We start from the raw sequence: 25,202 nt of genomic DNA, 5'->3' as shown, positions 1-25,202 counted from the left end.
AAAATCTGGTGCTTCACGAAAATCTAAGTTGCCCTGAGATACTTTTTGATTTTCTATGTAGATTTGTATCTTGTAAACTGCATGCAGTTAATGAAAAGAATTCGAATAATCCTAATGAGCTCATTGTGTGGGAGTGCTGATATGAACATTCTTTTCATCATTATACATTTATTTAATTACTGAAATAATAAGTGATGGCTATCATTGAAAATTAGCTTCTGCATTGTTTTTACAAAAGGAACCTATTTGCAGAGCAGAAGTAGGCTGATCCAAGTAGAAAAAGCCCCTCAAGATGCTGTGAATCATATTGTTCTTCACCAGTGCCACATGCAGGTGATTGTTTTATGAGATCAGGTGTTTCTACATGTGGTACACAGGAGTGGCTCGGAGTAGAACAAAGAACAAAGAAAATTACAGCACAGGAACAGGCCCTTCGGCCCTCCAAGCCTGCACCGACCATGCTGCCCGACTGAATTAAAACCCCCCACCCTTCCGAGGACATATCCCTCTATTCCCATCCTATTCATGTATTTGTCCAGACACCCCTTAAAAGTCACTACCGTATCCGCTTCCACTACCTCCCCCGGCAACGAGTTTCAGGCACCCACCACCCTCTGTGTAAAAAATCTGCCTCGTACATCTCCTTTAAACCTTGCCCCTCGCACCTTAAACCTGTGCCCCCTAGTAATTGATCCTTCCACCCTGGGAAAAAGCTTCTAAGTATCCACTCTGTTCATGCCCCTCATAATCTTGTAGATTTCTATCAGGTCGCCCCTCAACCTCCGTCGTTCCAGTGAGAACAAACCAAGTTTCTCCAACCTCTCCTCAAAGCTAATGCCCTCCATACCAGGCAACATCCTGGTAATTCTTTTCTGCACCCTCTCCAAAGCCACCACATCCTTCTGGTAGTGTGGCGACCAGAATTGAACACTATATTTCAAGTGCGGCCTAACTAAGGTTCTATAAAGCTGCATCATGACTTGCCAATTTTTAAACTCAATGCCCCGGCCGATGAAGGCAAGCATGCCGTATGCATTCTTGACTACCTTCTCTACCTGCATTGCCTGTGTACTCTTCACCCAGATCCCTTTGCCTATCAATACTCTTAAGGGTCCTGCCATTTACTATATATTTCCTATCTGTATTAGACCTTCCAAAATGCATTACCTCACATTTGTTTGGATTAAACTCCATCTGCCATCTTTGCACCCAAGTCTCCAACCGATCTATATCCCGCTGTATCCTCTGACGGTCCTCATCGCTATCCGCAAATCCTCTAACCTTTGTGTCATCCGCAAACTTACTAATCAAACCAGTTACATTTTCTTCCAAATCTTTTTATTTATATATACACAAACAGCAAAGGTCCCAGCACTGATCCCTGAGGAACACCACTTGTCACAACCCTCCATTTTATCTCAGTAGTTTTATCTCAGTTCGCTTCCCCTTTTTCCCCCTCCCTTCTTCTCCTATCTCCTCGCCCTGCATAACAGTTGTTACTATCTCCACATCAGAAACAAAAGTTCTCTCGATACCATGGTGCCAAAAGCTCATTAATCTTGATAATTCTTTTGGAAAATTGGTATGAATTTCAGTGAAAAGATGCATCTTTCATTTACCATTTTTAAAGTAAATTAATACATCTGTTAAAATGTGGTTATCTGATCGAAGTTTTTAGATACTGAGTGAGTCGTTAAATTGCACCATCTTTGACATCAGGATCATTCCCAGGAAACAGTAAATTACCTGTGATAATTCGGTGTCAACATCTATTGTTAATATATTTTAAAACCTTGCATCTGTAGGTGCTTCTTGTCAACTTCTCTTATGTGATTCTGTGACTGCATTGCTAATGACAACTGGCTGTGCTCTAATTATACCCTCCCGGTGCGATAGTCTGCCACTGATGAACGAGTGTGTTTACGATATGATCAGTTTACATAGGCTGTTTGCATTGCAAATAAGAATTTATAAGGGCAAATAAGAATTTATAAGGGCAAATAAATAATTTTATAAATAGGAACTGAATTATGGTCACATCTGGACAAGTTATTCTCCCCCCCCGCCCCCGATTCAGCTGAAGATTGCCTTTAGCCATGATTCCTTGTGCAATATCACAGAAATCAGCACTTGGCTCTTTGAAGAGCTAGTCTATTAACAGAAACTAACAACATCATAATTACAGATTTGTTGTTTTTCCCTGCAAGTTCATTGGCTCCAGGCTGTTTGAAAACATTTAGGGGACAGCAATCATTGTCACAAAGCTTTTAGATTGATTATGAAAAAGGACAAAAGAACAACAGAGTAAAAATAATGAACTGAGGAGAAAGCCAACTTCAATGGGGTAAAATGGATCTGGATCAGATAAACTGGAGTCAAAAGTTGGCAGGAAAAAAAGGTAGCTGAACAATGGAGCATCTTTAAAGAAGCGAGTGTTTAGGTATGGCTAAGGTATATTCCCTCCACAAGGAAAGGTAGAGCATACAAATCCAGAACCCCCTGGATGTCAAAAGAGAGTAATTAAGAGGAAAAAGAAAACATTATGCTTATGACAGATGTCACGTAGAAAATACAACTGAAATCTGGGGTGAATATAGAAGGATCAAAGGGGTGGGACAAAAGCAAATAAGCAACTCGAAGGAAATGTGGAAAGAAACAAGCAGCTAACATAAAAGAGAATTTCAAAGTCTTCTTTTGGCATGTAAATGGTGGTAAAAGGAGGAGTAGGGGTGATTAGGGCCCAAAACGGGGATTTACACATGGAGCCAGAGGGCACGAATGAGGTATTGAATTAATACTTTGCATCTGTCTTTACCAAGGAAGAAAATGCTACCCAGGCTATGTTGAAAGGGGAGGTAATTCAGACAGCAGAAAGATTTGAAATTGAGAAGGAGGAGGTATTGGATAGGCTATATCTGTACTTAAAGTTGATAAGGCACCAGGACTGGAAGAGATGCATCCAAGGATACGGAGGGAAGCGAGAGTGGAAATTGTGGAGACAGACCATAATTTTTAAGTCTTCTTTAGAATCAGGGATGGTGCCAGATGACTGGAGAATTGCAAATGTTAAACTCCTAATCAAAAGAAGATGCAAAGATGAGGCTAGCAATTACTGGCCAGTCAGCTAAACTTCTAGAAACAATAATTTGGGACAAAATTAATGGTAACATGGACAATTGCAGGTTAATTATGGAAGGCCAGCATCTATTTCTTGAAGGAAAATTGTGTTTACCTGACTTGTTGGAGTTTTTTGAAGAGTTGAGAGGGGAAGTTGATGGGTAATGCCATTTGAGGTGGTGTACATGGACTTCCAAATACAGTGCCACACAATGGACTTGTGAGCAAAGTTATAGATGGAATAAGAGGGAAAGTAACAACATGGATACAAAATTGGCTCAGTGGCAGGAAACAATGAATATTGGTTTTTCGAGTTGGAGGAAGATTTGTTGTGGAGTTCCCCAGGGGTCAGCGTTGGAACCTTGCTTTTCTCAATCTATATTAATGACCTAGACCTTAGTGTGCAGGGGGGCAATTTCAAAGTATGAAGATGATACAAAACTTGGAAGCATTGTAAACTGAGGAGGGTAGTGTAGAATTTCAGAAGGACGTAGACAAGTTGGTGGAGTGAGTGGACAGGTTTATTTGGAATCACTCACTTGATGAAGGAGCAGTACTCCAAAAGCTCGTGATTCCAAATAAACCTGTTGGACTTTAATCTGGTGTTGTGAGACTTCTTACTGTGCCCACCCCAGTGCAACACCAGCATCGCCACATCATAGTTTCATTATATACCTTGGTGTGTAGGGGGCAAGAAACCCCAACAGAAAACCAGTGCCGACGCAATGAGCTGAAAGGCTTCTTTCTGCACTGTAAAAATTCTATCATTCTTTGATGTGACGTTGACTTTTTTTAAATAAAACTAAAAAACTACTTTTATAATTGCTTGCACTAAAATTTTTAGAAACACTGGTCGCGATTCTCCCATCGCGACCCGCAACTTTTCTGGCGGGTTGAGGTGGGAGATGCGCATCGCTGGCCTTGTATCAGGATTTGCGCATGCGCCGGGAACGCATGCACATCTCCTAGAGCCGGCGAACAAATGCCGGTCAGACCACGCTGGAAACCAGTGGGAAGGTAGGTAAGTCATTTGAATCTGTTTTTAATACGTTTTAAATGTATTTTCAATCTAATTATCGGGAACCTTTGGGCCCCGATTGAATCTCCCACCCCGCCAGGAGTACTTCATTCCGGCGGGATTTAGACTAGCTCCCCACTTTTGGGGAACTAGCGGGAGACCCTGCCGAAATGAAGGGGGTTGGGCAGCGGGGGGGGGGGTAGTGCCCTTGGGTATGGGCACCCTGGCACTGTCCAAGAGGCAAAGTGCCCATGCCCAGGGGGCACCTTGGCACAGTTCATCAGACACTGGGCAGTGCCAAGAGGGTGGGGCCTATTGTGGACAGGGCCTCGGGGCAATCTGTGGGGGTGGGGGGTCCCGCTGCCACTCTGCAGACAGGATCGGTCTGGGACGGAGGGACGGTAGCGATAGGGGGGAGTGGGGAGGGGGGTGGTGGGGTGGTCTGCAGGGGCGAGGGAGGTGGGGGGGAATCGCCACTGCCGGGGAGGGTGGGCTGTGCCTTGGGGCGCTCCGGGTGGGGGGTTCAGGGCTGGCCCGGGAACTTGTTGGGACCACGATTGGGCCGTGGGGGTTCTGCAGGGGCAGCACTGCAAGGGCCCCAGGGAGACTGACAGATCGGGGCCACTGCGCATGCGCAGAGTTCCAGTCAAACTCCGGCGCGAATAGGCCCCGTCCCTCTTGGTTTTTAATGTTATTCACGACTGGGACCTCTGCAGTGCACAGAGTGCAGAGATTCAGGCGAGAAGCTGAACTGAGAAAACGGTCGGGATTTAGAACAGTTTTCCTGCCAATTCAGCGCTTTAGGGAGAATCGCGGCCACTATTCCCGGTGATTTTGCACTCCCCAATTGCTTTTTTCCCCCGGTCTCTCTCAGCTTGAAAGTCAGATAAATATTGGTGAAGTTTTTCTGAAATATTCTTTTGTATGGTTTAGCAAATATTCCTTTGTAGTCAGCTTCTCTGTGACTGGATATGTTCAGTAAGAAGTCTCACAACACCAGGTTAAAGTCCAACAAACCTGTTGGACTTTAACCTGGTGTTGTGAGACTTCTTACTGTGCTTACCCCAGTCCAACGCCGGCATCTCCACATCATGACTGGATATGTCCACATCTGTGTTACTTGTATATTCGTTTCAATTCATTCACAGGATGTGAGCATCGCTGGCTAGATTTAAAAGTCACAGCATTTTGAGCTTTTAGAACGTTGTTGGGACAGGAAGGGGTCTGAGCAATGAATTGTCCTGGCTTTAAGATGATTTAACTTTGTGCTCAGTGTTTTGCCTTACTGAGTTTGTAGCTTTCTTGCTAGCTGCTGACCAGCCAAATACTTTAGCAATAGTATAGCAATTATATTTGCAGCAATGTATTCATGATTAATAATGATCTGCATGTCATGAAAAATATTAACTTTGTGGGCTATTTCAGCTTGCTTCAGGTTGAAAATACTGATGCCAGATTTGCTGCTATCCTGGAGCAAATTGTGGGCCATGAAGCTGGGATTGCCCAGTGTTCAGAAAGAGATCCAAATTCCTGTGTGGTTACATTGGATTGGGCCAAATGGTGGGATAATGTCTCAAAGGAACGAATTAAGTTATCTCGAAAATTGGATACAGGTAAGTTTACATTCAGGATGAACATTGTTGCAGTGGTAGCATTTTGAGTGTTTATGTAGTTCAGAAAGATAGGTTTTTGGGGCAATTATATAATGTGGATTTACTATTTGTGTGGAAAACTTTGACAAGTCCAAAGTTTGCTCTTCATCATTTGACCCCATGTTCCCTTCTCCTGTTTTATTGTGTTTCAAATTTCTACCTTGATAGAATCCCCTATTAAGGAACAAGAACTTAAATTACTATAATTTTTCCAAAAAACTTCAATTTTCTGACACTGTATCAGCCTTATGTCACTTTTCTTTCTCCAGCTTCAGTGTTGCCTTGTTGGCTGAAGCTGTAATTTTTCATAAGATTGTTTAGAAGTTGTGATGTAATTACCTTGTTCCAGGAACTATTAAATTCCTATGTTTCTTTTAAAATGATCTTGTGTCACTTTCTTAACTTTTGATGTTGTTCCATAAATCTCTCCACAGCAATTCAGTCTTGCAGTCCCGAGGTATTGTGGACTTACCTCACTTCCAGGCATTGTTGGACCAAAATCTGTGACTGGATTGAAATCTTCCAGAGCAGTGGAAGCTCTGCAAATTGGCCACCCCTGACACCTGATACTGTGAATCAGAATACACGTTGCAGTAGCTACCTGAGAAATAAGATCCTAGATAAATTGGCACGGTAAATATCTCTGTTTTCACGAATACTTGTGACAACTTTAGCAACTGAAGTCTTGGAAGATGTCATTATTTATACTGTCGTGCCAATACTCAAACAAGAAAATTGGTAATAGTGACTGAATGAATTGCAGACTATTACATTGGCCGCACAGAGAGTGGGCCTTTCTTTACCGTAATTGTGTTTATGCTCTTTCCATTACCCATGTAATGGGTTTCTGATTTCAGCACAGAGAGGATAATTGGAAAATGAATCATCAGTGATGGTTGTCGCAATCTGTTCAAATTAGGTTGTTTAATTGACCCCAATAGTTCATGGGCCATGGTTTTGTTTAATGTTAATCTTTAAAAAAAAAAATTGCAACTCTTAAATTTCAAGCATTGAGTTGCCAAACAGTGTAGTCATAGAGGTTTACAGCATGGAAGCAGGCCCTTCGGCCAATTTGTCCATATCGCCCAGTTTTTACCATTAAGCTAGTCCCAATTGCCCGCATTTGGCCCATATCCCTCTATACCCATGTAACTGTCTAAATACTTTTTAAAAGACAATGCTGTACCCCCTCTAGTACTGCCTCTGGCAGCTTGTTCCAGACACACACCACCCTCTGTGTGAAACAATTGCCCCTCTGGACCCTTGTATCGCTCCCATCTCACCGTAAACTTATGCCCTCTAGTTTTCAACTCCCCTACCTTTGGGAAAAGATGTTGACTATCTACCTTATCTATGCCCCTCATTTTATAGACCTCTATAAGATCACCCCTCAGCCTTCTACACTCCAGGGAAAAAAGTCCAAGTCTATCCATCCTCTCTTTATAACTCAAATCATCAAGTCCCGGTAGCATCCTAGTAAATCTTTTCTGCACTCTTTCTAGTTTAATAATATCCTTTCTGTAATAGGGTGACCAGAACTATACACAGTATTCCAAGTGTGGCCTTAACAATGTCTTGTACGACTTCAACAAGATGTCCCAACTCCTGTATTCAATGTTTTGACCACTCACCTGACGAAGGAGCAGCGAGTGCTCCGAAAGCTAGTGGCTTTTGCTACCAAATAAACCTGTTGGACTTTAACCTGGTGTTGTGGGACTTCTTACTGGGCCCACCACAGGTCACAGGCCTCCAGTTTGAAAAACAGCCCCCTACAACCACCCTCTGCCGTCAAACCAACTTTGTATTCAATTGGCTACCTCATGCTGGATCCCGTGAAATTTGACCTTCTGCAACAACCTACCATGCAATACCTTGTCAAAGGCCTTTGTAGACAATGTCGACTGCACTGCTCTCATCTACCTTCTTGGTTACTGCTTGAAAAAACTCAATCAAATTCATGAGACATGATTTTCTACTCTCAAAGCCATGCTGACTGTCCCTAATCAGTCCTTGCCTATAGATCCTGTCTCTCAGAATACCTTAGATAGAACATAGAACAGTACAGCACAGAACAGGCCCTTCGGCCCACGATGTTGTGCCGAGCTTTATCTGAAACCAAGATCAAGCTATCCCACTCCCTATCATCCTGGTGTGCTCCATGTGCCTATCCAATAACCGCTTAAATGTTCCTAAAGTGTCTGACTCCACTATCACTGCAGGCAGTCCATTCCACACCCCAACCACTCTCTGCGTAAAGAACCTACCTCTGATATCCTTCCTGTATCTCCCACCACGAACCCTATAGTTATGCCCCCTTGTAATAGCTCCATCCACCCGAGGAAATAGTCTTTGAACGTTCACTCTATCTATCCCCTTCATCATTTTATAAACCTCTATTAAGTCTCCCCTCAGCCTCCTCCGCTCCAGAGAGAACAGCCCTAGCTCCCGCAACCTTTCCTCATAAGACCTGCCCTCCAAACCAGGCAGCATCCTGGTAAATCTCCTCTGCACTCTTTCCAGCGCTTCCACATCCTTCCTATAGTGAGGTGACCAGAACTGCACACAATACTCCAAATGTGGTCTCACCAAGGTCCTGTACAGTTGCAGCATAACCCCACGGCTCTTAAACTCCAACCCCCTGTTAATAAAAGCTAACACACTATAGGCCTTCTTCACAGCTCTATCCACTTGAGTGGCAACCTTTAGAGATCTGTGGATATGAACCCCAAGATCTCTCTGTTCCTCCACAGTCTTCAGAACCCTACCTTTGACCCTGTAATCCACATTTAAATTAGTCCTACCAAAATGAATCACCTCACATTTATCAGGGTTAAACTCCATTTGCCATTTTTCAGCCCAGCTTTGCATCCTATCTATGTCTCTTTGCAGCCTACAACAGCCCTCCACCTCATCAACTACTCCACCAATCTTGGTGTCATCAGCAAATTTACTGATCCACCCTTCAGCCCCCTCCTCTAAGTCATTAATAAAAATCACAAAGAGCAGAGGGCCAAGCACTGATCCCTGCGGCACTCCGCTAGCAACCTGCCTCCAATCCGAAAATTTTCCATCGACCACCACCCTCTGTCTTCGATCAGACAGCCAGTTACCTATCCAATCAGCCAACTTTCCCTCTATCCCACACCTCCTCACTTTCATCATAAGCCGACCATGGGGGGACCTTATCAAACGCCTTACTAAAATCCATGTATATGACATCAACTGCCCTACCTTCATCAACACACTTAGTTACCTCCTCAAAATATTCAATCAAATTTGTGAGGCACGACTTGCCCTTCACGAATCCGTGCTGACTATCCCGGATTAATCCGCATCTTTCTAAATGGTCGTAAATCCCATCTCTAAGGACCTTTTCCATCAATTTACCAACCACCGAAGTAAGACTAACCGGTCTATAATTACCAGGGTCATTTCTATTCCCTTTCTTAAACAGAGGAACAACATTCGCCATTCTCCAGTCCTCTGGCACCAGCCCCGTGGACAGCGAGGACCCAAAGATCAAAGCCAAAGGCTCTGCAATCTCATCCCTTGCCTCCCAAAGAATCCTAGGATACATTTCATCAGGCCCAGGGGACTTATCGACCTTCAGTTTATTCATAACTGCCAGGACATCCTCCCTCCGAACATCTATTTCCTCCAGCCTATTAGCCTGTAACACCTTCTCTTCCTGAAAAACATGGCCCCTCTCCTTGGTGAACACTGAAGAAAAGTATTCATTCATCACCTCGCCTATCTCTACTGACTCCATACACAAGTTCCCACTACTGTCCTTGACCGGCCCTAACCTCACCCTGGTCATTCTTTTATTCCTCACATAAGAGTAAAAAGCCTTGGGGTTTTCCTTGATCTGACCCGCCAAGGACTTCTCGTGTCCCCTCCTAGCTCTCCTAAGCCCCTTTTTCAGCTCATTCCTTGCTAACTTGTAACCCTCAATCGAGCCATCTGAACCTTGTTTCCTCATCCCTACATAAGCTTCCCTCTTCCTTTTCACAAGACATTCCACCTCTTTCGTGAACCATGGTTCCCTCACTCGGCCATTTCCTCCCTGCCTGACAGGGACATACCTATCAAGGACAACCAGTATTTGTTCCTTGAAAAAGTTCCACTTTTCATTAGTTCCTTTCCCTGACAGTTTCTGTTCCCAACTTATGCCCCCTAATTCTTGCCTAATCGCATCATAATTACCACTCCCCCAATTGTAAACCTTGCCCTGCCGTACGGCCCTATCCCCCTCCATTGCAATAACAAAAGACACCGAATTGTGGTCACTATCTCCAAAGTGCTCTCCCACAACCAAATCTAACTTGGCCCGGTTCATTTCCCAGTACCAAATCCAATGTGGCCTCACCTCTTGTCGGCCTATCCACATATTGTGTCAGGAAACCCTCCTGTACACACTGCACAAAAACTGCCCCATCCGAACTATTTGACCTACAAAGGTTCCAATCAATATTTGGAAAGTTAAAGTCCCCCATGACAACCTTCTAACAACTTGCCCACTACAGACGTTAAGCTCACCGGCCTGTAGTTCCCAGGCTTTTCCTTGCAGTCCTTCTTAAACAATGGCACAACATTTACTACCCTCCCATCTTCAGTCACCTCACTTGTAGTTGTCGATGATTCAAATATCTCTGCTAGGGGACCCACAATTTCCTCCCTAGCCTCCCTAAATCCCTGGGATACATTTCATCAGGTCCCGGGGATTTATCTACTTTAATGCGGTTTAATGCTTCCAGCACCTTCTCTGTAATATGTGCACGCCTCAAGACATCACTATTTATTTCCCCAAGTTCCCTAACATCCATGCCTTTTTCAACAGTAAATACTGATGAGAAATATTCATTTAGGATCTCGCCCATCTCTTGTGGATCCACACATAGATGACCTTGTTGATCCTTAAGAGGCCCTACTCTCTCCCTGGTTACTCTTTTGCCCATTATGTATTTGTAGAAGCTCTTTGGATTCTCATTTGCTTTACCTGCCAAAGCAATCTCATGTCCCCTTTTTGCCCTCCTGATTTCTCTCTCAACTACTCCGACAACCTCTATACTCTTCAAGGGATCCACTTGATCCCAGTTGCCTATGTCATATGCCTCCTTTTTGACCAGGGCCTCAATATCCCGAGTCATCCAGGGTTCCCTACTCCTACCAGCCTTGCCCTTCACTCTAAAAGGAACGTGCTTAAACTCAACCCTGGTTAACACACTTTTGAAAGCCTCCCACTTAATTATTTGCCTGCCAACAGACTCCCCCTATCAACTTTTAAAAGTTCTGGTCTAATACCATCAAAATTGGCCTTAGCCCAATTTAGAATTTTAGTTTTTGGGCCAGACCTATCATTCTCCATAGCTATCTTAACACTAATGGAATTATGGTCACTGGTCCCAAAGGGATCCCTCACTAACATTTCTGTCACCCGCCTTTCCTTATTTCCCAAGAGGAGGTCAGGTTTTGCCCCCTCTAGTTAGGTCATCCACATACTGAATGAGAAACTGCTCCTGAATACACTCAACAAATTTCTCTCCATCCAAGCCCCGAGTCACGATTTTCTTTTGTAGCTGTGGGCTAGATATAGAATATGGTGAGTTATGGATTCATTATAGCAAACGCTTGGCAGCTAGGTTTTATTTTTACATTTGTCTTTACAGAAAAGGAGTATTTATCCCGTCAGAGCTAGCAGACTTCAGACAGCTCCTGCTAAGACTAAGCTGCACAGGGGGAGTGATGCAAGACCCTCACCCAGTTCCAGTGTACAAGTCCACTGATGGGCTTGATTTCCACAGCTGTTTCATCCAGTTCTGCCTTGACCAAGAGTTGCGCTCTCTATTGTATGCTTACCTGGATTTTTATGGGTAAGTGCAATTTTATAGAGATTGGGTTTGGTGTGATCTTGAATTTTGATTCTTTTTTTATGAAGACTAAAATCTGAAGTTAATCGCACAGTTAAATGCTGGATTGATCGTTGAGCAACTCTATTCCATGCCTTGGATCTTGTCAAACATCATGAGTTACAGTGGAGTGCAACCAATGCTGTTTCGGAACATTTAAAGAATCTAAGGAATTTGGTTAAGAATTAAATAAAATCAGAAAATGATTGAAACACACTTAGCATCTAGGCAGCATTACAAAGAGAGGAATGGACAAAGAACAGTACAGCACAGGAAACAGGCCCTTCAGCCCTCCAAGCCTGTGCCGCTCCTTGGTCCAACTGGACCAATCGTTTGTATCCCTCCATTCCCAGGCTGCTCATGTGACTATCCAGGTAAGTCTTAAACGATGTCAGCGTGCCTGAGTTAAAGTTTCAGGCCAATGATCTTGTATTGTCCATTTTTGTTGACAGATCATTAACCTGAAACATTGACCCCCGTTTTTCTCTCCACAGATGCACACAAATAGGCCAATAGGTGGCAAGTTCAATTTCTGGCTTTGCTGAGTCTATTGGTGTCTGCCTTGGCAGTATATTAGGAACCTTCTGGGTTTTAAGAGGGTAAAATTGGTCTTCGTTTCCTGATTACTGGTCAGTGGTAATGAAGAATTTTTCTGTTTATTCTCACTGTGACTTGGTGGGTCGTGCACTTGCCTCTTGTCAGAACTTTAAAATCTCACTCAGGACACTTGAGTACAAATTCAGGTCGACACTTCACTGCAGTACTGAGCAAGGTTTACACTGTCAAGTGTGCTGTATTTTGGATGCGACGTTAAGTGGAGGCCCCCATGATCTCAAAAGATGCCATTGCGTTATCACAATGAAGAAGATGAAAGTTTTGCTGGGTGTTCTACCTGATATTTATCCCTCAACTAACAATGATCACATTGCTGTTTATGGGATCTTGCAGTGCACAAATTAGCTGTTGTGTTTGCTACATTAGATAGTGGCGACACGACAATGGCTGCAAAATGCTTTGGGAAATCCTGGGGTCATGAAAGGTGTTATATAAATGCAGTTTGTTTTTCTTTGCTGCAATCATTCTGAAAGTATGCATGCCGGATTGTGGCGACTAGGGGATTTTCACAGTAACTTCATTGCAGTGTTAATGTAAGCCTACTTGTGACTAATAAATATACTTTATACTTAGCAACACATACTTTGAAAGGAAATCACTATGCGAGACACCTTGAAATGATTCACAGATTATTATGGTGTATAATTGTGTCTGGGCATTGGGTGAGAGTAGGGTCAAGTTCAGCTGTGATACTCACTATGGTTGAATAGCCTGCTGCTGGCGCTATCTGGGCTCAGTGATGAGGAGTGACTACTTGAGTGAGATAACAAATGGAAGTGACATCACACTTCAGCAAGACTAAATACCTTCAGAAAAGGAAAGGAATAAAGTTGGTCAGTCAGCAACTTGATATTGTTTAATAATGCAGCTTTCTCTTGAGGATGTCTCTCAAAACCGTGAATTTGCCTGTTGTCAAGATTAGCAGTTTCAGAAGAGAATGACAGAATCTTTACAGTACAGAAGGAGAGCATTCTACCTCGTCCCACTCCCCTGCCTTATCCTCAAACTTTGCACATTCTCTCCAGATAGCAATCCTTCTGAATACCTCGATCGAACCTGTCTCCATCCCCTCTCTGGAATTTTATTCCAGACTCCAAATGTCCTCTGGGTAAAAAAAAATATTTTCCTCGATCACTTTTACTCCTTTTGCCAAATATTTTGAAACTGTGCCCTCCAGTTCTTGATTCTCTCTTGAATGGAAGCAGTCTCTCTCAGGATCTTGAATACCTGTATCAAGTCGATTATGAACAATTTATTAAATAGATAAATAACTGATCTAAAAGAACAGTTTCCAAGCAGATGAAGCATTTGCAGGGGATGATCTTTTAGTAATATGCTTTGAATGATGAGTATTTTATTCTCTACAAACTGGGTAACATTAAAAACCTTTTTCAAATCTGTTATTAATGATCTTGATGCCTATTTATACAATGGTGGGGCTTGGAAGCCATCTGGATTTATGTTCTATTTTGACCTGTTTCATTTAAGCATAGGTTATTCATTATAAAGAATGTTCTCTACTCCATGTTTTAATCAGACAGAAGGGAGTGTGATTTACAGAAGTGGAAGAATAGTGACCATCAATTCAAATGGTGCATTTTAGAAACCTGACTTTACATGCAGCTCACGCTTCAGACATGCCTACCTTTTGTGAAATGTGATCAAATACATCCTTTTTCCAAATACCTCATTCTCCTGAGTCTGCGATTGATTCTTTATCCCAGAGCATGCCAGTGGTGCTTGCTCTTAATCTAATGGCAGATCCAGTACAAATTCTTGGGACTCTTCACGATTGCAGCAGCCTCCAGGGTCAGTTCTGTGTGATACCCATTCAGATCTGCTCCTTCCAGAGCCCCAGCGCCTCTTGCAGGCCATCATTAAGAATTAAATAAGTGGAAGAAAAGGTGAGGTTTAAGTATTTGAAGTTGGGGAACGTCAAGTTCAGGATTTAAACTGCAGACTTTCGGAAGGAAAGCAGACTGTTTTGTATGTGGGTCTTGCACAGCCAGCTGCAATGCATAAATAAACTCACTAAGATTAGTGATTGTGAAGAACTGGTGGACATCGGACAGAAAAGCTCTTTATGCCCCATGGTGGCAATCTAATTGTTTGCAAAGCTGCCGAAGCCCAATTCTTTATGAACCTGATAGAAATCCTAATATTTGCTGAGCTGATCCAGTCTGCAAGCACCTGCACACTCGCAACAAGGGCTGGTTTGTTTTTCAGTGCAGATCCACAGCAACCAGACAATCCCTAACCCACCTTAGTTTCTTTGGGAATCTAACAAATTGCTTCAGTCAAACTCCCTTCTGCAGGTGCAGCTTTACTGTTAGCAGATTAACTGCCTCATTTGCCTGTGTTACAACCGTGATATATTTCATTGGCTCTACACTGCTTTTGTTAAACCTGGAGGATATGAAAATTGCTTGAGAACGCAAAGCTTTCTCTTAATTCCGATTCCGTGAGACCTGTATCCACGAGCTGGCTACCAGCGTTTGCAATGAAAAATCCAACTTCTTATCTCTAAGTTAAAGACCCACAAATAATTGTATCTATGGCTGGAATTGGGAGTCAGCTTTGCCATTTGTAAATGCTGACAGCTGGCTAATAAAATGCTGGTCTATCACGGTCTAAATTAAAACAGCATTTGTTTAAAGGCAGCTTCCTTGCTGCACAGATTCTTTCTAGATGGAGCAAAAAGTGGAATAATGATTCACTTGCTGTCCTTTTTTGTCCTAAATAACTCATTCGAGTTGAACGTTCCTCAAATCCCCAAGCCTGCTTAGAATTGATTGAAAATGAATCCTTGTGAGTATCAGAAGCTACAAGAGCTCTATGTTGTTACAATTGATGGGTGCTTCTGTGGGGCTTTTCACTGGGTAGACTGGTGAGACTTAAACACCATCATGAACAGGATTGGGGCAGTCTGTACTCTTGAATTGAATTCCTAACAGAACTATTCCCTTGTGGTGGTTGATGCATTTGTATTCCCTCCCACCCCCGTGCCCTTCCATCTCAGGATGGGGGTTGGAGAACAATTTTAAGTATGGTGCCACACAGATGTGGACATCCAGCCTGCGTCATAGGCTTTCTTGTGAAGAATGAAGGGGAAGGGTGAGCCTTTAGAGTAACTGGGTCAAATTTGCTGTTTTTAAAAACGCACATTTTGTTTCCACATTGACTCATCATGTGTTTTCAGAAGTGGTTTTGGTGGCATTTTCTTCATATTACCATAATTCTCTTCTGCATTAGGCAACTGACTTAAAATTCAGGATGCAATTGAGATTTTATTGACTATCACAAAGCATTTATTTTCTGACCAGTGTCATTCTGCTTTTGGAAGCTTTGGATAATTGCCTCATCATCAGCACTGCATTGTGTGCAGTTTGGAAAAATGACTGATGATGGATTTCACTTATTTTGAACAAAATAAGCACATTGAGCTGTGATTTTAGAATAAGTGTGTGATGGTTAGTTAAGGCATATGATTGCTGTATTAAGTTCCTCTTTCTCTTCCTCTGTCGGCCAAATGGTATCGTTATGAAACACTATTGGATAACAACAGCGTATGAGGAACTCCTCAGCACTTATTGCAAACCAGTTTCTTTCAGTAAAACTGCAATAAAACTTTGTTAAATACTAACATTTATTATCTGCAAATGTAGAACCCAGACAGTCCAAAAGAAGCACTTTTATAGAGCTTTGGTATCTTGATAGGTGAATTAATTGGATAATACTGAGGATTTAATTTGCCATTCCTGATTTGCTTTCCTCAACCCCACCCTGTCCCATGGGCCACCATAGTGGCAGCGGTGCTGCTGAATCAGGAACCCTGAAGTCAGGAGTTCGAATCCCACTGTGGCAAATTGCAAAGTTAATTCAATAAATCTGGTGAATTGATCAATGTAAAAACCCAACTGGATCGTTAACGTCCTTCAAGTTTAAAATTTATTTATGAGTGTCACAAGTAGGCTTACATTAACACTGCAATGAAGCTACTGTGAAAATCCCCTAGTTGCCACACTGTTCGGGTACACTGAGGGAGAATTTAGCACGGCCAATGCACCCTAACCAGCACGTCTTTCTGGAAGGCCAGTTATGGATATTTGCAATTGTTGTGACAGGAAAAGACTAGAGTTTTATCTGCAGGAATCTGTTTACATGCATCTGTCATTGTAAATAAACCAGTTTGTTTTTACAAAAAAAAGCTACCCTAACCACAAGCCAATCCAGCCTCGCACCATGTTTTTAATGCCCTCTTAAATGATCCAGTAAGACTGTCAGGGCAGCTAAGGATGAGATAAAGTGTGGCTTTTCTCATTTCGTCCACATCCCAAGAATGAAACGTGAGCAGCTCCTGGCAAAAAATGGAAGGCAGATTGCCGCCACCTTGCTAATGACACTATTAGCCTGGTCAGTAGCTGAGTAAGAGTAGCCTGTGTTACATTTACCGCATGCTTTCCACTTTGGCCCTGTTAAATGTCTTGATGGAACCAGAGACTTCTGATGAAGAATGTAGAGCCTCTTGGTGTTTACCAGTGGAGTAAAGCAATAGTGCCAATAATTCAGACTCCAGTACTATTTCTCTTCATTACCATTATAGATAATAATGATGTTGAAAAGCTGGCTAGTTTGGAAGATTTCCCTTTTAATGATCTGAATCAGCAATCTATTTTGTGACAGTTTGGCAAACATTCAACTTGAGCACAGTTCCTAAAGCCTTTCAAACAGATAAATGAGAGAGAGATTTTCTCACCAGAAGCTTGTTTTTCATTAATGGACAATGAGCGAATGTTCCTTTCACATAACTAAAAGTAGAAGGTTGCCCTTTCTTCAACGCCTGATTCCATAAATCTGAGGCCGATTTTCAAAGTGGAATTGGTAACCTGCCACCTGGATAGTTCCGGTTCCTGACTCCATGTTGCAACTGCGTTGCTTGTGTGATGCTATGTTGAAATGTTAATATCCTAATTGAGCCAGACTCTGTAAAGCGTGAGCTGCAAAGGCAGATGGCAACCATGACAGGGCCTGCCATTGCCTTGCCAGAGAGAGCACACTGCACCTTGGAGGGCCAGCAACATAGAAGGCCCGTGAAAGTTAACTGCTCAGTGAAACATGTGGTAATGTGCATTATCTGGTACAAGATTCTCTCATATCCTCCCATTAGTTCCCACTGCATTAGAAAAGCACTTCTACTTCTCCCCGTTTGAACAGGACAGCTGTGCACCAGGCTGTTTGGATTTGCCAAATTCCCATTTAATTCCTGCCCATTAACTAGCTTCTCAAGGAGCTAAATGGGCCATTAATTGGTGGCGAGCAGATTCCCTGTTTTCCCCTGCCTCCCTTTCAAAATCAATGCATTTTAGAGACGTCAGGATCCAGAAATGGTTTCTAATACCTGCCTCGACCATTCCCAATCCTGCCAGAAATTAAAAATCTGGCAGATGGAAAAAGAGTTCATGTTCCGAGTCTGTGTATCTTCTTGGAGCTGAAGAGACGTAGAAATGTGATTGGTTTTGTACTGCTTGAGAGAGGGGTGAAACAGCTGAAGTATAAAACCCAGCAAATTTCTGCCTCTCTTCAGCTCTAAGTCAAATAGACTTGAAACATTAGCTCTATTTCTCTCTCCACAGATGCTTCCAAACCTGCTGAGTGTTTCAGCATTTTTCTGTTTTTATTCATTCGTGGGACATGGGTTTCGCTGGCTGGCCAGCATTTATTGCCCATCCCTAGTTGCCCTTGAGAAGGTGATGGTGAGCTAACTTTTTGAATCGCTACAGTCCATGTGCTGTGGGTTGACCCACAATGCTGTTAGGGAGGGAATTCCAGGATTTTGACCCAGCGACTGCGAAAGAACGACGATATATTTCCAAGTCAGGATGGTGAGTGGCTTGGAGGGGAACTTGCAGGTGGTGGTGTTCCCATGTATTTGCTGCCCTTGTCCTTCTAGATGGAAGTGGTCATGGGTTTGAAGGTACCGTCGAAGGATCTTTAGTGAATTGCTGCAGTGCATCTTGTAGATCGTACATTCTGCTGATACTGAGCGTCGGTGATGGGGGGAGTGGATGTTTGTAGATATAGTGCCAATCAAGTGGGCTGCTTTGATCTGGGTGGTGTCAAGCTTGAGTGTTGTTGGAGCTGCACCCATCCAGGCAAGTGGGGAGTATTCCATCACACTCCTGACTTGTGCTTTATAGATGGTGGATAGGCTATGGGGAGTCAGGAGGTGAGTTACTTGCCACAGTATTCCTAGCCTCTGACCTGCTCTTATAACCACTGTGTTTATGTGGTGAGTCCAGTTGAGTTTCTGGTCAATGGTAACCCCAAGTATGTTGACAGTGGGGGATTCAGTGATGGTATCACCATTGAATGTCAAGGGGCGGTGGTTAGAGTGTCCCTTATTGGTGATGGTCACTGCCTGGCATTTGTGTGGCACGAATGTTACTTGCTACTTGTCAGCCCAAGCCTGGATATTGTCCAGATCTTGTTGCATTTGAACATGGGCTGCTTCAGTATCTGAGGAGTCGTGAATGGTGCTGAACATTGTGCAATCATCAGCGAACATCCCCACTTCTGACCTTGATGATCATTGATGAAGCAGCTGAAGATGGTTGGGCCTAGGACACTATTCTGAGGGACTCCTGCAGAGATGGTCCTTGGAGCTAAGATGACTGACACTCTACAACCATCTTCCAATGTACCAGGTATGGCTCCAACCAGTGGAGAGTTTGCTCCCTGATATCCATTGATTCCAGTTTTGCTAGAGCTCCTTGATGCCACACTCGGTCGAATGTGGCCTTGATGTCAAGGGCTGTCACCTTGATGTCAAGGGCTGTCACTCTCTCCTCATTTTTAAATTTTGTATTTCCAGCATTTGCCGTATTTTAGCTTTTATTGAAAATATTATCTCTGGTTTTCAAGATCAGAATTTGTTAAATTTAATTGGTTCAATAAAGGAATGAAGTCCGTCTTTCAGTTTGGTGACGATAGGGGAGCCGTGGTGTTTTGCTGATCAACTGTAAAATATGGAGTTATTTTCACAAATTTTTAAAATTTTGAATATTTGAAGATGTTTCCTTTTCAATTATTAATTGAATTAGACAAGTTGGTGAAAAAAAAACTACTGGACTATGTTTCTTGTAAGCTGTGCAACTGCACAGCAATGACGATGTTGCTATGTAGACCAATCACATATTGTCCCCTTTTAAGATACCATGCAATGAAACCAAGCAAAGTAGTTGAAAGGTACAACACACACTGAAAAAGATTCGGAGGGGAACTTGGCTATGGATAAAGAGCAAGAAGGAGAGTGAGATTAATTTGGTAGCTGATCTAAGAGCCACAATGGGCAATATGCTTCTGTGCTGTCTCATTTTATGATTCAAATCTTCCTGGGCAAAATAAAATTTTAAAGTGGAATTCCTGCTCCTTTGGAAATAGTTCTGGAATATTAAGCGAGAAACACAATAGGGTTTATCAGCATCTGGAAGGTGAAAAGATGGGTTAAAATTTTGGATGTAAACTCTTTGTAAGAGTCTGTCAGAGCAATAATTGTGACTGCCGTGTGAACCTCTCTTTCCCCTTTCAGATATTGATCCATCTGCTGTGACTTTTTTTATTTAAAGCACTTGCAGCTTTAACTTTTCAACTGTGTCTGTTTGAGACTTTTTTAGAGAACATTCCTGATGAAATGCACTTCTCCACTCCGACAGCACTTCCAAGGTGCTGGTGGACAATTGTTCTGAGGAAGCGTTATCCTGACTCGAAACGTTGGTTCTATTCTCTCTCCACAGAGGCTGTCAAACCTGCTGAGATTTTCCAGCATTTTCTTTTTGTTTTTGTTTCCGATTCCTCAGTATTTTGATTTGCTTTAGATATTTATTGTAACATGCCTCCTCCATGTGGCTGGCTTGTGTAATGCATTTTAAATTGCTTCGTGTAGTTAGATAGGAGATGCATCAATTTACACTTTCCTCTTCTTTCCTACCCCCTTCCCCCCACTGTTTTGAAATTGAGACCAGAGTTGCATGACTGAGAAGTTCTTTATTCCTCTTTAATCTTTGCTTCATAGAGAATCTGTTCTCTTGTTGGCTTGCCTGGATGGCAGATTGTGCTCGCTTCAGCAGCACATATACTAAAATTGGAAAGATGCAGAGAAGATGCCTCACAGCGACAGGGACCCAGGATCGATTCCCAGCTTGGGTCATTGTCCGGGCAGAGTCTGCATGTTCTCCCCATGTCTGCGTGGGTTTCTTCTCTCAGTCCAAAGATGTGTGGGTTAGGTTGATTGGTCATGCTAAATTGACCCTAGTGTCAGGGAGATTAGCAGGGTGAATACGTGGGGATAGGGCTAGGTGGGGTTGTGGTTGGTGCAGACTCGATGGGCCAAATAGCTTCCTTCTGCACTAAAGGGATTCTAATGAAAATGCTCATATTCAGTCTTTGTTGTTCCAAAAAGCCATGATAAATGCCAAAAGTTAAAATAGATGATGCCGGACATATGGAAATCCTTATACAGGCTCTTCAGGCCTTTTTAAAATTAAAAATTTGAGCTTGTGTCAATGCTTCTTTGTGTTGGAGCACAAGGTAAATGTGTAATGGGTTCATAGCTTAATCAGAGAATCCTGTAGTGACAGAAGGAGCCCATTCAGCCCATCGGATGGCATCCTCTGGTCTCGCCATCTTGGAAGCAGGAAGGGCATGTAATTAGTGACATGGTGGTGTACTGGAACCCTGCTGCCTTCCTGTCCATGCATTCTGGGCAGGAATACCCATGGTCCACCTTAGACCATGAGACATAGGAGCAGAATTAGGCCACTCGGCCCATCGAGTCTGCTCCACCATTCAATCATGGCTGATATTTTTCTCATCCCCATTCTCCTGCCTTTTTCCCATAACCCCTGACCCCCTTATTAATCAAGAACCTATCTATCTCTGTCTTAAAGACACTCAATAACTTTCTTGCCCTGCTGCCTGTTTGATGCCCTAATGTAACCAATTAATGGCCGCTTGAGGACCTCATGCTGCCACTGCTGGCACACACCAGCTGCAGGTGGGCTTGTAGCACTGTACCACAACTAAAACTGTTCAGCCAGCTTATCACTTCTGGGATTGGGGTGAGGGGGGGATTGTCGGTCGATCAAAGGCGGTCATTGGCTGATCGAGGGACTGGAGATCTGGAAGGGGACCGAGGCATAGGGTGAGCAGCTAGGAGCCACTCATTCCCTGTTTGATGCCCCCTCTTCACATTACTTACCTGTGGCCTGGGTGTCTCCGCAATCCTGGGGCTCTGGTAGGTGTTATTCCTGCACCAGCCATGGATTGCCCTGTGGCGCTGCTGAGCACCAGAATGGATGGCCTCTGGATTGGCAGGTAACTCTCCGTAGGCAAGTCGTCTGCCCCCAGGACATGATTCCAGGGGAAGGCCTGATTGACTTGTGGTTCACCGGGTCTTGCTGAAAAGAGCAGTGTGGGAGTCTCTCCAGCCAGCAGGCGAGATCCTTGACACCTCAATAAGATTCTGGCTGTCATGCCTGTACTGGGTCTTTGGAAGAGCTTTCCAACAAGTCCCACTCCTCCTCCTTGCCTCCATGGCCAGATTAATCCTCTTCAAATGTATGTTCAATTGCTCTTTTGGAAATGAATGATCATTTCTGATTCCACTGTGCTTTCAGGCAGTGCTTCAGATCCTTGAGAACCCTCTGTGGAGATTTAATTTCCTCTTAGTTTTGTTGTGAATTTCTTTAAATCTGTGATTTCTTTATCTTTTTCATTATTAGGTGGGGATTTTGTGATTTTGTTTCAAGATAGCTTGTGTCTGTGGTGCTAATAAATATAGACAAATTAACAGACGAAGTTCCTCTCTGAACAGGGGGATAACTGGGATAGCCTTATTCAAATGTAGTTACCTTGATGAGTGAATCACGACATTCCCACATATCAATCAGAAAAGTAGATTTGAAGGGATTATGCAATTATTATATGGAGAATAGCCATTAAAACGTTACTGTGAAAAGGAATCGATTACAATTTATTCAGACTCTGAAAATTAAATCTTCACTACAAAGCTGGAGAAGAAATCATTGCCTCTTATCCGGTTTTTCAATAAAATGATCACTAAGAATTGTGGTTTAATTTTACGTTAAATTGTGAGATACTGGTGGCACTTTAGAAAAACACACGTCCTCGTAACGGGCAGAAGCTGCCATTGAATCGGTGGCCGAGTGCATGTCCAGGAGCTAATCTAAGAATCTGTACAGATAATCTGTCCCTGGCCACTGTGTTCAGCTTCTCTTGCACAACCGTACTGCCAGAAAAGAAGAAATGCAGGCTATACTGGGGTCAGATTTAAATTCATAGGCAATTCATAGGTTTATAAAACGATGAAGGGGATAGATAGAGTGAACGTTCAAAGACTATTTCCTCGGGTGGATGGAGCTATTACAAGGGGGCATAACTATAGGGTTCATGGTGGGAGATATAGGAAGGATGTCCGAGGTAGGTTCTTTACTCAGAGAGTGGTTGGGGTGTGGAATGGACTGCCTGCAGTGATTGTGGAGCCATTTAAGTGATAGTGGAACATTTAAGCGGTTATTGGATAAGCACATGGAGCACACCAGGATGATAGGGAGTGGGATACCTTGATCTTGGTTTCAGATAAAGCTCGGCACAACATCGTGGGCCGAAGGGCCTGTTCTGTGCTGTACTGTTCTATGTTCTAAAGTTGTCTCCCCGTATTTAAAGAGGTTTAAAATTAGGATTTGCAACTTGATTTTGTACTCGGTGAATGTATCTCGTGAAACAAGATGAATGTTTAAAACAGTAAATTGATTCATTTATCCAGCTGTAAAGAAAATCGTCATACTCATGGAGTCCAGCAATTGCTGGATTTTCAGCGATGTCTCTTGTATTTTCTGTTCCTTGAGGATTTTGTCCTTTGCTTGTTTAACAGGCTGAAACCCTCCAACTGCCCTTCTCTGGACGGCGGGACTCTCCATGTTGCCCACCCCTGGTTTGAATTTCTAATGAGAATGAGAGAGGTTGCTGATGATCGAGGAGGTATTCTTTATTTTTTAACACCGTCACACCCCCACTTTTCTTTACCGTTTGGGGGTTAGTGAGTGAAAGATTCCTGAGCTGGTTATCAGCCCGTTGAACCATGTTGAATGTTCCTTCCGTGGCCAACAAGTCCTGACATTGGACTCGAACCTGAAGTTTCTGGCCCAGCAGAAGGGTGCTACCACTGGGCCATGAGGCCTCCTTATTGTTTCCACAATCAGAGTGAAGTGAAAGATCATGAACTACCAAAGCCAGTGCTGGGATTGAACCTGCGCCATTGGTATCCCTCTGCATCACAGTCTAGCCAGCTGAGCTAAACAACCTCCAATAGGAGGTATTCTTTACACTCTTTAACAGTAAGTAGTCTCACAACACCAGGTTAAAGTCCAACTGGTTTATTTGGTAGCACGAGCGACGCTCCGAAAGCTCCTGCTACCAAATAAACCTTGTTGGACTTTAACCTGGTGTTGTGAGACTACTGACTGTGCCTACCCCAGTCCAACGCCGACAACTCCACATCATGACTCTCTTTAACAGTAAATGCTTGTTAATTAAATAAGTAATGTTTTCTTAATTTGGCTGTAATATAGCTGCTGTTCAAGGCATCAATATCGCACTTAGGAAAAAAAAACTGTCCCACTTGGAGAAGTAAATTCCGCTGGCAGTATTTGGTGTTTCTCATTGATTATGCTCGAGCATTGAAGCTAATGGTTGAGCATCTGTTTGGAATGGAATTCTGGTGAATTATATCATTACTAGAAACACCTTGCAGTGTTTGTTTTATAACTAATTTTGCATTGTGTTCAGTCTTGTTTCCTCGCCCAGCTGGCTTGATAGTAAATGCTGCGTTATATTTCGTGCTTCAGCCACACTTGAGGGGAAGGTTCATATTTCAGTCTCAACTACATTGACTTTCATTCTGTCCTTCTAGATACATCTGTGACATTTCAAGCAAGTCTGGCCAATGCTCAAATGCTGATTCCCAGTAACCAGGCTAGTGTCAGCAGCATGCTGCTGGAGGGTCACACACTGATGGCATTAGCCACCATTATGTTTGCCCCTGGAGGAATTGATCAGGTGAGTTAAAATGAGCCATAGCTTTTTAAAACCAGCGTCCTGTATGTGTTTATGTTTCTAATAATTGAGATTGGAATGGAAGACCCTAAATTTCATGCAGTGATAGGTATTTTAAGATCTATTATTAATATTATAATTAATTGGGGCGGCACGGTGGCACAGTGGTTAGCACTGCTGCCTCGCAGCGCCAGGGACCCCGGGTTCGATTCCCGGCTTGGGTCACTGTCTGTGTGGAGTTTGCACATTCTCCCCGTGTCTGCGCGGGTTTGCTCCGGTTTCCTCCCACAATCCAAAGATGTGCGGGTTAGGTTGATTGGCCTTGCTAAATTGCCACTTAGTGTCAGGGGGACTAGTAGGGTAAATATGTGGGGTTATGGGGATTGGGTCTGGGTGAGATTGTGGTCGGTGCAGACTCGATGGGCTGAATTGCCTCCTCCTGCACTGTAGGGATTCTATGAAATGGCAATTTAATTAATATCTGCTTTCCTGGAACTCACGTTACAGAAACCATGGTGATGTGTCTATTGAGTCACGCTTCACATATGGTCCACAGTTATATTTAAATATTTGCAATACTCTGCCTTGTACCACTTATCACTTTCTTTCAATCAAACAATATAGAAAGCGGCTAGAATCCTATGATTATATGACACAACTCTGCTCTCTGAAAGCTATCTATTTATTCCCATCTTAAATTCATACTCTCAAGTTACCCATTCACTGACATACCAAATGATCTTTCTTCCTGAAACATGA

At 43.1% G+C, this 25,202-nt stretch overlaps 1 protein-coding gene across 1 annotated transcript in view; it reads left to right on the top strand.

Annotated features, from left to right (window-relative positions):
- spg11 (SPG11 vesicle trafficking associated, spatacsin) overlaps positions 1 to 25,202 on the top strand; it is a 162,657-nt gene that overhangs the window by 46,823 nt on the left and 90,632 nt on the right. The window contains exons 14-18 of the mRNA XM_078241193.1: positions 5,561 to 5,748; positions 6,222 to 6,420; positions 11,457 to 11,660; positions 23,263 to 23,369; positions 24,301 to 24,446. Of these exons, the coding sequence (XP_078097319.1) occupies positions 5,561 to 5,748; positions 6,222 to 6,420; positions 11,457 to 11,660; positions 23,263 to 23,369; positions 24,301 to 24,446 (844 nt within the window). The remainder of the gene's footprint in view (positions 1 to 5,560; positions 5,749 to 6,221; positions 6,421 to 11,456; positions 11,661 to 23,262; positions 23,370 to 24,300; positions 24,447 to 25,202) is intronic.

The sequence above is a fragment of the Mustelus asterias genome, chromosome 24 (genome assembly GCF_964213995.1).
Source record: "Mustelus asterias chromosome 24, sMusAst1.hap1.1, whole genome shotgun sequence".
NCBI lineage: Eukaryota > Metazoa > Chordata > Chondrichthyes > Carcharhiniformes > Triakidae > Mustelus > Mustelus asterias.
This window is presented reverse-complemented; position numbering and strand designations above follow the sequence as displayed.